The 15,133-nt window shown below is 39.8% G+C and overlaps 1 protein-coding gene across 1 annotated transcript in view; it reads left to right on the plus strand.

Moving 5' to 3' along the window:
* The window catches only part of LOC104147227 (uncharacterized), a 29,401-nt gene extending 14,882 nt beyond the window's left edge, over positions 1–14,519 (plus strand). The window contains exon 4 of the mRNA XM_068934523.1: positions 1,447–14,519. Coding sequence (XP_068790624.1) covers positions 1,447–2,966 — 1,520 coding nt within the window. The 3' untranslated portion in view covers positions 2,967–14,519. The remainder of the gene's footprint in view (positions 1–1,446) is intronic.
* Positions 14,520–15,133: the final 614 nt, after the last annotated feature.

Raw genomic sequence — 15,133 nt, forward strand, 5'->3', positions numbered from 1 at the left:
TTGGTATGACGAGTAGAACAGGTTAAAAAATTTCATGTTAGCAATTCTATCATGGCAAAAAATGATCTATTTTCAAAAGGAAAGTTCGTCATGGACATTTTTCTATATTCCCCATAGGATGTTTTTATTTGAAAACATGTTTTTTCTTTGTTTTTTTGTTTCTCATAAGAAAAACCAGATGCACTTTTGGGAGGAACAAAGTGTTAAATTTCTCTTAATTCTTTTTAATGGAAAAATCTTACTTTTCTGCAGTGAGCTCTTGTGAGAAAAACATACCTGGTCACAGCAGGAATGTTCTCACGTCATAAATTGTATAGCCCTACATATCAGTGTTAGTGAAGAATCACTGCTTGAGTGAATGAAGCATAAATAGATGAAGAGATACGAGGGTGAATGTATGACGCCTATATAAATTAACACAGTGTCTGGTGTTCTCAGTTGAATAATGTAGTATCAGAAATGAATTTTAGCCAATACTCTGACCTCCCTTGTGCGCCAGGTTTTGCGTATTGATTTAAGCTGTGAAGGCCAGCGTGCCAAGGTGCTGGGCACAGGCACTCCTGCGGGAGTCAGTGGAAGCTGGCGGTGCTTGTGGAAAATCGCCACAGAAAATCGCAGGCTGCTTTTAAAACCTGCTCTTTGGGTGTGCATTCTTTAATCCACTGCGGTCGTGGAGTGCCATTCAACAGTACACAATTGCCTTATTTCAAACAAAGTAATTTTGACATAGAGCCTCTAAACAGTCCTATGATGTTTGCTGCAGTGTCTGATTTTTGCCTTATGGGTTTAGACTATCGCAGCCACTGCTGTCCTGTGTCTTAGGGTAATGGTTTTCAGACTTTTAAATGTGTGGACTTCTGCATGATGAATTTAAGCCTGCTGATTCCAGTTTTGCTTTTCCTACTCATGTCTTGCAGGTTCTTTAAAACCAGTGCACCAACTGCCTGGGGTCTGTGGCAAAGCACTGCTTTAGCAATCACAGCTACAGCAGTGCTACCCCCTTATCGTGACTGGGCAGACAGTGGACATTTTTCCCTGTGTAGGTGAACTCTCCATTAGCTGAAAGTGTCTTTGCTGCTCAGTGCATCAGTTAGTTGCCAGGCCTTTTGCCTAAGGGAAGGGAGAGAGGCTCTTTGCAGCAGTATTGTTGTATCTGACCCTTTACAGGTTTTGGTTAGAATTGCCCCATATGCCCCTGTGCAGCCCTGTCTTGCTCCTTTCCCTCTCTAAACCACTGGATTCAGCTTGGACAAGGGGAGGTACCCTTAGTCATTCCTCTGTTTGAAATCAAGGATCCTCTAGTAGTGCAAAGTATCTAACATGTTAACTTCAGATTTCTCTCCTGTGATTGGATGTGTTATACTTGATATGTAGAACTGTAAAGTTCTTATAGCATTTGGTGTTTTAAAAGTATAACAACTAAAACTGCCCATTTCCTGTGAACAGGTGGTTTCCGATGCCTTGGAATTGCTGAGAAAGATGCAGCTTTGGGACTGTGTGGAGAGGAGTATTTCTTTAATAAGGAAATGCAGGAATGTCAGGCGTGTTTAAAATGTGAAGAAGGAACGGTGGCCGTGCCTTGTTCCACCGTCAGCGATACGGTTTGTTCAGCAAGCACTGAAAACAAGCTTTCAGAGTCTTGGGCTGCAAACATCTTTTTACCCTCTGCAAAGTCTGGCATCTCTCAGGTCTACTCTGGCTTAAGCTTGAAGATAAAGGGAAAGCTTCACTGTGAAATCCTGTCAGCTGAAGATAACAGCTTGGTGTTCAGGCAGCATGGTCTGTTGTGGACTGACCTAAATTTTGCAGTAAAACACAACTGCAGGAATTTTTTGCAACTTTCCTTAAAGCTAAATGGCAGTGAGGAAGGTTATGAACTGAGTGGAGTTCGCATTGAGCAACCGGAGGGAAAATATTTCCAGAGCACTAGTCTAAGCAGTGCTGCTGAAGTGGAGCCCAGCCAAACACTTTCTGTGTTTTTGAGGAGTCCAAATCAGTTCTGCAATCAAAGTAAAGACTTACATATTTATGATCTTAATACCCCACTCAGTTTGTTTTGGTTGTCCCATGACACGGGTGCTGTGGCAGTCAGTGCACAGTTGTCAACAGCAATGCATTACCAAACCAACTACCGACCTACCTTTAAAATAGTCTCTGTTTCTGACCCTTACATGATAAGTTTATCTCATGATGGCAGAGCTATGAAGTTCACTGAAACTGGTGTTGTGAAATTTGTGTTCCACCAGGCACTATATTCCATGGGTCATACATGTGTCCGGGAGGGCTTCTCCTTAATTTCTTATATCAATAGGAATGGTACTAACAGAGAGTTAATGAATGTATTTAAATCTGGGGTAAATTACAGAGACACATCAATATCTGCTTCTGGGGCCGCAAAAGTTCGTGCTGGAGATCTGGTTAGCTTTGAGATACTTTCTCCTGCACAGTGTAATGTTCGGTATTTTGGAGACAGTTCTGGAATTAGTATGTTTAGCCTCATATGGATCCCTTCAGCAGTTTCTACTGCTATATCAGCCACAGTTTCTGTTACAAGTCTGCCTACTGGAGCTGTGAGAAACAAATTACTGGATTTCACCCAGGTCTCATCCGATGAGAAACAGATACAGCTGGTTTCTTCTGGACAGCTTGCCCAGAAGTATTTCATTTTTACCGAAAAGGGAATTGCCAGCATTGCCTTTAACTTAAAGCTGATTCACTCATGCAATGTACTCAAAATGACTCTCAATCAGGTGACCATGGATCACATGCAGCCCACAGCAATTGCTCAGCAGATTGGTGGTCAGATGCCAGAGGGAAGCATATGGACCAGTGTGTCCCTCCGTGCCTCCTTTGAAGTCCGTAATGGAACACTGGTATCGGTTGCTCTTGACTGTGTGCGTGGAAGGATCAACCAGATCACTCATGAACATGGAACCACTATATCTATTTTATGGATTTCATCTTAATTTCTGTACAATGAAGTTAGCACCGGACTGGGTTTTAAATGGGATTTGGATGCTACTCTATTTCTATAGATGTTTGACACCCTACACTGTGTGGAAATGTACAGAATGTCCCTCTAAAATACTCTCAATTTTAGGAACATTTAACTATAATCTTAACTGAATGGGCAGTATTTAAAGAAAAGACAGCTTCTGGTGTTCCAAGATATTATTCCCGTTAGTATCTTCAAGTACGAGAACCTTGAATTTGATTTGAACTCTCATACTTTTAACAACACAGTCTCCTAAAATCAGTTATTTCTGGACTACAAAAAGTCCAAGGTGAGGGTAAATACATGCCTTTTAGTGCTGAAACTGGAAGTGGCACAGGCAATATGAAACTTGCTTTCAGATTCTTCACTGTCGAAGGTTATACCAGGATTGGATGCACTTTGAGGCTAATTTGTCTACATCTTGTAAAATGTTGTGCTTTACGTAAGCAGAGAGAATATGCCTCAGGCTGGAGGTATGGTATGTGGTATGGAGGTATATGGTAACGTTGGAGGACACGTGCTTAATATTCTACAAATGGACCTGGGTCAAAAGCAGACCATTGTTTTTACAAAATGTAATAATTGTTCTCAACAAAGACATTGAAACTATTGACCCTTCTAATTTCATTCAGAAATAATCTGGTTTTAAGTCTTCTGGGAAGACTTTTTCCCACTTTTCCTTTTAGTTTTTGCCAACAAAACCTAAATGCATGATGAGAAAGAAGGAAGACTATTAAAAAAGGGATTATATAGGGGAAAAGCAACAAATACTTAAAATAGTATCTTGAAAATGGGACTTTTTGAAATGAAACATTTTTTTTCCATTTCTTACTGACAAAATATGTCGGACCAAAACAGATCACCATTCCCAAGAGTATTTATTTTGCTGAATAGCTACTTAAATTAGAGCAGTTTTTTGGTTAGATCACTCAGTTAATTCTAAAAGGAATGGAGGTATTCAGTGACACTGATTATTGTCTTCCAGTTCTTCCATCACACTTTTCTTTCTTTTTCTAATCTATGAGGACCGTCTTCTCTCATTTTCTGCTTTCTTCTACGCGGATGCCATTTTACTGTTCTTTCTCATTTCTTTTGTTAGGAGTAAATACTCTGTCATGTAGCAAAAGCAGCTCAACTCTTTCCAGCCATCCCTCACCATCCTGCTGTGTGTGTCACATACATGATAATGCAAAAGGGGCATTAATAATGCACTCGCTGGCTGGGGAACGTCAACCTTGCTGAAAGCAGGGATGCTATGCAGGATATAACAGTAATGTAGGTGTCTGCCTGAGTACATATATGTAAAATATGTGCACTTTCCTATGCTCTTTACCTGTTTTGGAGTTTGTCACACTGCTTTTGCGGTAGAGTTTCCTTCTATAATTTTCTGGAAAAGGATGAATCCAAATACAAAGTCTTCTAGCTGGTGGTTCTTTTTTTACTTACAACTTTGTAATCTTGTCCTTGACACCTGTAGTTACGCTTCCTTTATCCTTTTTGCTTCAGGTTTATAGTCAAGTTATAGGTACACAGGTTTAGGATAAATTGCTTTCCTGCTCCAAACAGGGGAACACTAATTTTCCTTTGCTTCCAGCTGCAAAATCTAAACAGCCCACTGCAAGATACCTCACTTAGGCATTGTACTGAAGCCAGCATAACCGTGCAAACCACAATAAATCACATCCAGGTTTCACTGAAGTCTGTGACATAGATTCTAAGTGACTTTGAGTAGCCAGGCTCATTCATTTTGACGAGGACATAAGGAAGGGTGGATTAAAGCTAATATTGAAAGTGTTCAACATTTGCAAAATCCTGTTATCATTACAGAGGATATTTAGTACTGATAAAGGGAGACTTCTGGAATGAGAGCACTTTTATCTGTTATATACAGTAGAGCTGCATCACCTAGGAGCAGAGCAGTTTTTATGGCTCCTTCACCCTAAAAGACTAGTGAGACTGAAAAAAGAGAAAATGCCACAGGAGCTGATGTTAAGGCAAGCTGGTCACATCACTCCTATGTTGTTTCCAGGTCATTATATCTTCGCTAGCAGTCTCCACCCTACAAACAGCTGATTTTGTGGGAGAGAGTCAAAGGGCTTCTTCCTCATGGAAGCAGGTAGCTTTTTTCTTTGCAAGAATGCATGAGACTTAGGAGGAGCTCTTCAGAGAGCAGACCAGGGTATTTCTAAGGTAAGACTTTAAACAGGGCACAATATTAGAAAAGGCTTAAAATAATATGCTTGTGGTTTTGTTTTAGAGGAAGTTAAGAAAGTTGGTTTCTCACAGACATAACCCCTTATTTTTCTTTGCTGTTTTGCTCTATGTGATTGTTTTAAAGGCTGCCACCCCCAATGTCTGCCAGTATAATGGCAGCTTAAGAGTCATTCCGGATTTAAGCCTGTGTAGCAGATATCAGAATCCGACATTAGACATAATCTGATATACCTTTAGCAGAGCGTAGATGTTGGATATAAAATAAACGTCTGCCTACATATAGGATAGCATGTAGCAAATCTTACAGCATGATTTGTATGGGTGTGTTATAGTTGAGTGAGATTATAGAATCAATGGAACTGCTTTAACTGGAAAGAGACTGACTTTTTATGATGCTCAGATCCTGTATCCTGCACATGTTGCTACTTCTTACATTTAAAGGCACTGTTATTAAAGGCTGCAGAAACTATCAGGCAAGTGCAAGTGAACACATTAGAGCTAAAAGAGATTTCAGAGTGTGACTTCTTCAGCGTAGTAAACCTTTCTGAGGAATCCTAAGGGAGTGCCCATAATTGCCCTTAAATGCAAGGTAGATTTTAGATGCACAGTGGCAGAAATGCAGTGTTTGGCACCAATCTGGTAGTGTTAATGCATCTAATACTGTTTTGCTAATGTCATCTGTGAGGAGTTACTCAGATGATGAAAAGATCCAATTTCTTCTAAATAGTCCTGTGAAATATGTAGTATCAATTACAAAATATAGCAAGCTTAACCAAGTGCCTAGAAAAGACTGATTGTTCAGGCCTTTTTTCCGTCTCTCTATTAAAAAGAAAAAGCCTAAAAGCATAGGTTGGCCCACCTGCTGACCTTGGTTATAGTAACATGCATTTGGAGCAAGTGTGTTGGAATCAGTGTGGGTTTATGCTAGTTTAACTGACAGTGTAGTATTTATAGCCTTTATATCTATGAAAATGATATATATTACCTCATATCATGCAACTTAAGTGATGCACTATGATCCTAAATAAGATGAAGTTCAAAAGGAATCGGATTTAATGTACAGGAATGCTAATTTATGGCACTTATTCCATTTGCTGTAACTAATTGCATGTTTTAATCTTGACAGGTATATCATGTTGTATTTACGTTTCTTGAACTTTTTTATTAATGTTTTCATGTGGTTTCTTTCTAATCGTAGCACGATATAAGAAGTAGAGAATTCATTTAAAAACTTATTTTATTTTGCATCTTTTGATATCATGTTCATGAATGTAGTTAAAATATCTGGAGATGCTGTCTCCAGTCCTTGCTTCCAGAGAGTACATCCAGTGATGGTATTCATAAAGTTAGGTCTTACACAGAATCCAGCCGTCCAGAAAAAGTTAGAGTTAATGCATCTAGCAAGCCATGAGGTGATTTCACCTCTGTTTATGCATATGCAACAGATGATTGTTATAGAAAACTTTGCAGAAAGAAAATCATTTAGGTTGTATAATGCTACTCATATACAAGGAAAAGGATTTGGCTTACAAAACCTGCATCACTTTGTTGTGAAACATTTTGCGAGTTCAGAGATTTTACCTGAATATAGATATTATTGTCAATAAAAAGTTTTTATATTTACTATAAAGTCAAAACTAGGCAGACTATGTTGAATATACTTTAATTTAATATTGTGGGTGATTTCTGTGTTCTGTGGTCTCTGCTGGTGTTTATGCAGATTATGTTGTGAAAACTACGCTCGTTTAAAGGGGTGCTTTTTTACCAAATTTCCTACTTCCAAATATTACCCTGTTTTAGAAGTACTGTTTAGACACTTGTCTGTGTTAATATTTTATCCTAATGCGTTCTAAGAGAATTTTACTGAAATAAAACAATAAGGCTTCACTGGTGTTTATGTTCTGTTCTGAAGAAGGCTTACTGAAGTCAATAGCGCTTTTACCACTGACTTTTCTGGGGCCAGGATATCACAGATGTTACCTGAATTAGTTACCTTTGTTTAAGTGACGTTAAGTGAGAGCAGCAGCAGCACATTTCCAGGGAATCATCTAATCCACCTCTTCTCTGTTCCCACTGTCCTACCTATAAATCTGAGTAGCTGAAAAAAAGCATTCGATGCTCCTACACTAATAAATACTTGTGTTTGTTAGAAAAGCATTAGTTTATTGCAGCCATTATTACCACTGTATTAACGCAGAAAAGAAAAATAAGAATATTTTCATCTTTTAAAGAAATGTTTACTGACTTGATACTTCACAGGCTGTCTTTCCTGGAAGCTTTAACTGTATTTTGTGGGCTTTTTGTGATCAGACCTCTGTGGTAGCACAGCTGTACTCTTGTCAGGACCTGAGCTAGTCAAAGCTGATTTGTTCTCAGTAAGTTCTCTAGTGTGGTGGAAACCCTTTACAGTTGTTTTAAATTATATAACTGTTTCTTCTTTCAAAATAGCTGTTATTATTTCTTAGAGCTGAGGGGAAGAGAGATGATAAATCTAATTTTCGTTTTGAAATATATTTTAAAACAGAGTCCTCTTAAAAACACTTTGGGACGGAACTGATTTTTCTTTCAGCCTGTTCCATTATAAGTAAAAAAGAAAAGTTTTATATGGTGTGTTTTTCACCAACTGTACTACTACTAATTTGAAGGGCTCAAATAGTTCCTGTAAGAAGAGGATTACAGAAATCATTTACCTAGCCTAAATTAGCCTAGGAGGAAGTTTGGAGGAAGGAGGAAAGAAGCGTTTGTGAAACACTGGTAAAGAGAGAGCCATCCTCTTTGAGCCTGGACGCAACACTGCCCATTTTATTGTGGCCTTCGGCCGTTGATCTAGTTTATGCCCTTTCCATAACAGCCAAAATCATCTTGATCTTTGAGCCCTGTGCGCCGCGGCTCTCCCGGAGACACGGTCTGCTCCACTTCAGGAGGCTCACGCTCGCCTTGCAGCCTACCTTCAGGCCTGGGAGCACCCTCTGCGGTCAGGCCTGGCACCTCTTCCCCTGTCTGCAGAGCTGGGCTTAAAATAAGGCTCAGGAGATAACTGCAGTCATTGCAGTGCACATGCTGCTGTGCCAATGCTCCCTGACAGAAGTAGGCAGCAAACTGGCTTTAAAAGCCTGCTACCCCTAGGCTGGGTTCAGCATCTGTGTGTCTATTTAGGAGCCCCCTCTCCTTAACGATCTAGCTCTTGATGCGTGCAAGTCAAATGACTGCAAAAGGGGGATTCAAGAAGCTCTTATTTGCATTAAATAATTGAACTGGTATTGCTGAAAACACAGGTTCTTGACCAGCTGCAGTTTGTGTAGCTTTCTTCAGTCCTTCCTTGGAATTTTGCGGTCATGTTGTGACTTGCAAAATTGCATCTTTGGGTCTATTGGTTCTTTAGAAGAGAAACTGCAACCGTTTGCTCAGTCTGGTGCAATCCTGCTAAATGCCATCCCTTGAAAGAGGCCTTAAAAGCCTAGATGTAATTTTCTTCCCAGGCGGGTGTTAATGCCTGGTTTCAGCAGAAGCTCAAAGTAAAAGCCTGTCGTGTTAAAATGCATATATATCTTTGGGTGGAGGATTAAACAGCATTTTCCCCGAAAGAAGACTTCTGTGGAAACAAAGTTTTTGGAAACTATCTGCATCTTCTCTATGAAAAAAAAATTCTCAACCTTTCCCCTTTGCTGCTTTTTTACTGGTAAGATAGGAAAAAAGGAAAGCAGGAAAATGAAATTGGGGGAGTGTAGATAGAAGAGGAGAAAACTGGGGGAAGGAAAAAGCACCCTGCCGTGTTTGGTTACTTTCATGTACCAGAATTTAACTAGTTTTCTGTGGCACCTTCTGAAAGAAATTCCTGTCTTTTCAAGCAGTTCTAACTGAAAATCTGTTCAGCTGAAAATGAATTATATCACATTTGGTTTCATTTCGTTCTCTTCTCATCAAAGCACTTGGCCACTTCTTCCCCCCCGCCCTGCTCAAATTCTGTAACATTAGAGTCTTGTGCAAATACTTAAGTATTCTGCTGAGCTGGAACATTAAGTTGGGTAACTGGGTTAATTAAGTGACCAACTTATATTGGGAAACCTCTAGATATAGTTGTGGGTTTTGGTATGCTAAACTCAGTCTTCATCATTACCTCTTAAGTATGTTTATATTGGAAACTGCTTCTCGTTAGATAAATGAGCCTGCTCTGAGCTCTGTGTTATCATCACTTGACTGCTAATGGTACCTAACATTGCTCATTTAAGACTTCTTTGGGAATTTATTTATTATATTGCCGTCAATAATGTACTAAGTGCCTTCAGGACTGCTGTATATGTAGGATGTGAACAGTATGTTCTTGTCACAGTTAGTTTTTCCCGGTTTTGCTTCATTGGTTTAAGCCCTAGCTGAAATCGTTTCAGGAGTCCGTATGATAGATATGGGCTTTAAAAGCAAATTTGACCTGATGAGTGGTTTAGACTGGTAATCACATCTGAGTTGCATGATTGTTGCCTTCTATTGGGGAGTATAAAGGACTTTTGGGAATATTCATAGATTAAAGGCAGGTGTCTTGAGTAAAGAGCTGGAGATTCTTTACATCAATCTCAAATAAAAGCCTCATATTCTACTTGGAAAGTCGAAAAAGTAAAAAGATTTAGTATATGCTGTAAAATATTGTGTTTGTTTAAAGAGAAGTACATTTGTTGGTTTTATTAGGAGAGGAGAATAAAAACAAGCAGCTAAGACAAATTGCTTAAGACGCCTTTATGCCTGAAAATGCTTTGTGCTTCACTGTTTCTTGATTACATACCTTGATTTGCTTAGAACTGTACTTTAGATTATTAGCAGTGACTTGATAAACTTGATTCATGTTAAAGTCTCTTCAAGAATGCTTTTCCCTCATGTGTTCAAATCCCAGACAAATGCGATACTCTTCAAACACATCTGATCAACCCTGGGAAAATAGCAGCTGGTATCGCAAGTGTCCCCAGAGACATCCGCCCCGTGAGTGTGAGGCAGCAACAGTCCCGCTCACTGCCTCGTCCTTGTGCCGTGGACCCAGGGTGGCCAACCTTTCACCCTCTCTTGGTGTTTCTAGGGGGTGCAGTCACAGCTGTGTTGCCTATGAAGCTGCACCACAAACAATTAAACACCACATGCCTCCGAAACACTGTGTGTGTGTGTAACGGAAATGGTCTAGTCCCATTTGGGGCTGTTTGCTCGTGGAAGATTAAGGTAGTGGCGTTCTCCATAAACAGCAGCAGCAGTAACAGTGGCATTTGTGAAGGGCACAAGGTGGTTAACCTCCCCCCAAACTCCTCCCTCAGCAAAGACTTGGTTTTGACATGCAGTGCTTTAGTAACTCTACAGAATTAAGAATATCCTCAACAGCCCTTTTTTTTTCGGTTCAAAAAAAAGAGGTACAAACTCAGAATGTTGAAAACATATTTTTCCCCTTACTTCCCAGCTTTCTGCCTTGTTAACTTGCGAATCTCAAGCTAAGGCAGCAAATGGGCTGCACTTTTTTGAAGTGTCCCTGTGCTGCACGATGCAAGCTTTGCAAGCATCTTGGCCGAACAACTTGTGAGCCTGAGCCTGCCAGCTTGCTGCGGGCCTCTATGAACCATTTGCTAGCTGTCTGTGGCCCCAGCCAAGGCTGAATGACTGTTAGTACTTAATATGTTTGAAGGGAGCAGTGGAAAAGTAAATCATAGACCAAATTAAAAGGGGGAAAAATCAAGTGCACAATTTTAGATTATCCATCAACTTCATAGGACTCTGCTCCTAAGAACATTAAGTTTTTATGCAAATGACATTAGGTAAAGTAAGCCATAAATGTGAATCCATAGTCTATAATGTGCTTTCAATAGTGACAAAGCAAGCAGTGATTTCTGCTCTACTCAGCAACTTGGAGTAGGAGTTAGTGGTCTTGAGCGTACCATTCGCACACGGGCCCTGTTTGCAGTGATGGTTTTCATTTTCTCGGTTCCTACTTCTTGAAGTATATATATTCACTGGCAGAACTCCATAGTTCTGCTTTTCCTACCTGAGAGTGACCTGTTTCAGAGCGAGTGGCCTCGCAGTGTTCCTCTCCGCTTCCTGCCCATCCTTGCTCTAAGCAAGTGTCAAAACCCTGATGTCCTTGAAAGCTTCTTTTGGCTTTTGTGTGTGGTGTGTGTGTGTGGGTGTGTGTGTGTGTGTGTCTAAGCATACACATGCTCACTTCTATCCTGAGAAAAGAGGATTACCTTTCTTTTCTTGCTTTTTAAATTGCTCCAGAAGTCAAGTGTATAGAAAAGAGCTGCTCTTACCCAACTTCCTGGTATCTGATTTCCAGAAGCCAAAGCACAAAGCAGTGTCTTTCCTATCCTGCATATAAGATGCTGAAAAATACCCACAATACTAATGATGTGGTAATTCATAATCTTTAAATGCAAGATAATCTCAGTCTTCACATACTTCAGCTGTTTTAATCATGACTGCAAGGTTAACACTCCAAATGTTCTAACACTAATGCTAATTTTCTGACTAATCAGAAATACAAGTTCTTTAGGATTTGTAGTGCATGACTGGGGAAATGGACAGTATTTAAGCTCATGGTCACAAATACCTTTTATAAAAGCTAAGTTGGTGAAGCCTATTATAAAGATGCCTTTTCTCCCAACACCACTTGTTTAGATGTGGTCTTTGGGATTATGGCAGTTACATAATGTAGAACAGTTTTATGGCTTTATTGAAGTTATGCCAGAAGACATTTAATTTCTAGCTGCTCTTAGGGCCATGAAAGTGCAGAAGTGGATTAAAATTTTCTCCTTGCACCAAGCTGGTCTGCTCCACACAACTCATCTGGTATAAATCTGACAGAATTATCACGTTCTGAAATGGATTTATAAACAGTAAGAGGTCCCCTGGGCAAAAGAAATATAATAATCCTTGGTACTTGCTAACCGTGGGTAGACAGTTTTCCCATGAAATATGCCCTTAGCAAAGTCCCTTCAGTGAACTGCATGTAATGAAGAAAATACTAAATATAGACCTTGATTCTGGAAAGAGTTTATTTATATGAATGTATTACTATCTTTAAATGTAAAAGTCTAGGTCCTAGAGATAATGAGAGTAATCATATGCACAGTAAATGTGGCTGTCACTGTTTGGTGTTTAAGATCTGGGTGACTTTAGTTGTAAGCGCTAGCATTTTATTTACATGCTGAAGGCAGGTGTGGGAGGTGTATGATGCCTAATAGCTGTTCTGTGAGCCCACTCTGGTGGGCTGCAGTTCACCTTTCAAGTTACTTCAGGTGCACACAGCAAAGTAACCATCGTAGGGTCATGGGCACACTATGGGCATCCCAAGCATGGCCAAGGCCAGCGGCTGTCTGGGCTCTATTGCTGGGCGCCTGGTGTGAATACAGCCCATTTACACAGCGAAATCTCACAGCAAGCCCTGTAAATGTAAATCTATCTATCTGTACCGTTTGATCTCTTGTTTCAGGTGGTTGAAAGACCAGACTTGTCCAACTTCCTGACTGTGCTGTTAAATTCCCCCCTCCTTTTTTTTTGTTTTTTACTGTTTTGTAAGTTTTTTTGCCAAGAGATGCTAATGTTTTGGCTGCAGCCTGCAGCATGCCATATTAAACTATGCAACCATCTAGTTTTAGGTCTATATCAGAGACAGAGGTGATCTTGTGAGTATAGTCCTTGATCTCAGAAGTGATAAATAAAAACTGATGTTGACATGACTCGATCAAGATAGTTCATTTTCTGTGTACTTCAGTTCATCACATCCATAGCATGTGCTGTATACCATGGTGCCCCAAAGGGAACCAGCAGGAATAAATTAACTGGATTTCACTCTGACTGCAAGTTGCTGAGGGCCCCTAGTCACATAGCTCTAAACTTCTGGAGTGAAACTTATGAAGTTTCTTTAGCAATCATAATTTTCTTTCCAGCTATCTAAACGATGCGCATGGATCTGCTATCTTCTAACAAATAATCACTTTAAAATAGATGTTTGCATAGCAGTAATTTTGGTAAATTAAAAATGCTCATTTCAGTAGTACTGCTGGTACTAAATAACGAACTACAGCTTGTTTCAAGTCACAGTCATTCAATCCAAATGCAAGCCCTCAGTCCAGACTTCAAAACTAAAATCTCCAGGCTGATCCCCAAGGTAGCACCGTAGCAGCATCTTAGGAAACCGGCAGAAGCAACAACTGTCTCTACAACGCCTGGAAGGCACATGAGGGAGGCATCAGTAAAAACCAATAACCCTTCCCAAATACCTGTTGCCCCATTCAATAACAAAAGTGTACTCACTCAACACTAGTACTTCTTCAACAGCAGGGCATCAAACCAAGTGCAGGAGCATGCTCCCAAGCTGTGCATGGCTACAGCTGACCGGGTAAAGGGGAAGAGCCAAGCTGGCCATCACTGCAGGGCATGGCTGGGCATCGCTGCTGAGATGCCTTTCAGCATGGTCACCTGCAGGCCAGGAAGGCTGGGGATGGTGGGGGTGGAGCACCCTACTGAGAAACAAAGTAAGGAAAGAAGTTTTCTGATTTCAGGGCCGTTAGTGCTGATTGTGTTTGTAGTGCCACAGAGATGCTTCTGCACCCAGCAGAAGGTCTGACTCCTAGACAGGATTTTCCTTCTTTCTGATGAAAAGCTTCGCGTAGGGAAAGGTCTTATTTATCACTGTCTCAGCTTAGCCGTCATAAAAGTGGCAATAATAGTTAGTTGATAAGGGAAGTTAAAAAGACAGGTCTCTAGGCCTGAGGAAGGCTTTGACAAACGGCTGCTCAGTGGATTTGACATGTTACTGGCTTGGAGACAGATGGGCTTTTCAAATGGGTGTAGGTAATGCTACAGGTAAATGATAGAGAAATTACTGGTGATATGGTTGAGGTAGTTAAACACTCTCTTCATCTACTATTGGCATTGTTTGCCTTGGTAGTTAACTCATTTTTCTTTTAAAGAGGCCTTCAGGGTACAGAGAAAGAGAGATGAGTGAGCTCTTCAGGCACAAAGAAAAGGATGTCTTTTGATTTTTGTGCCATACATTAAACAGCTGTGTTTGTGATAAGTCTTTGCCCCAAATTGTTTTGTTGTAAGTTAGATGGGCTTCTGATTTGCAATTAGTTCATGACAGATTTTCCTGTTTGTCCTTGCTCTTACCAATTTTCAACTTTTCTATTTCTTTAAGTGTATCACAATATAAATCATCTGATATTCACTGTAACCATTTGTTAGATATATCTGTATACAATTAGATAAATGATAATTGAAAGCTAACTCAGCATACACACTCCTTTCTAAAAGGAAAGAAATATACAGTCTCTGTGTGTACTTTGCCATGTAGAAAGTTTTGAGCAATACACAATTTGTTGTATTTCTTCTTTTTTCTGAATGATCAAATAATTGAAAAAATAAATGTTCTGTTTTAGATAGCTTTTCTTGTGGTCTTGAGTCTATTTTTGAATATGAAATTTCATATTAACTTGTTGACCTCAGTTGCCCTGAGGTCAACGCTGAAGTCTTTAAAGAATGACTTATCTGACACACTCTCTGCGCTTGCAATATTTTCTTATGAGAATGATTACAGTGGAGGTTGCAGTCACTGTATTCCCTTGATTTCTCTAGATTTTAACTAAAACCTTAACCTCACTTTGATAGAATGGGAGGACTCTATTTCATAAAAAAACATGTGTGTGTAGGAAAGAAAGGTGGGAATTTCTACATCACAGGCCTTGAAAATGTTTTGGGGCTTAAACTTTCATGACAGACTCAGAAGTATTTAAGAGTGTTTCTAAAGGCAAATTAGATGGGATTCTGTAGTCTGAATTTTATTTATCTTTTCATGGCTTGTTAATATTTTAAATTACCTGAGAAAAATATTTCTCAGGGCAAATGAACTTCCTTAAACAAAAGGGTGAATACGACAGTTGATATTTTTGAAGACTG

Source organism: Struthio camelus, chromosome 2 (assembly GCF_040807025.1).
Source record: "Struthio camelus isolate bStrCam1 chromosome 2, bStrCam1.hap1, whole genome shotgun sequence".
Taxonomy (NCBI): domain Eukaryota; kingdom Metazoa; phylum Chordata; class Aves; order Struthioniformes; family Struthionidae; genus Struthio; species Struthio camelus.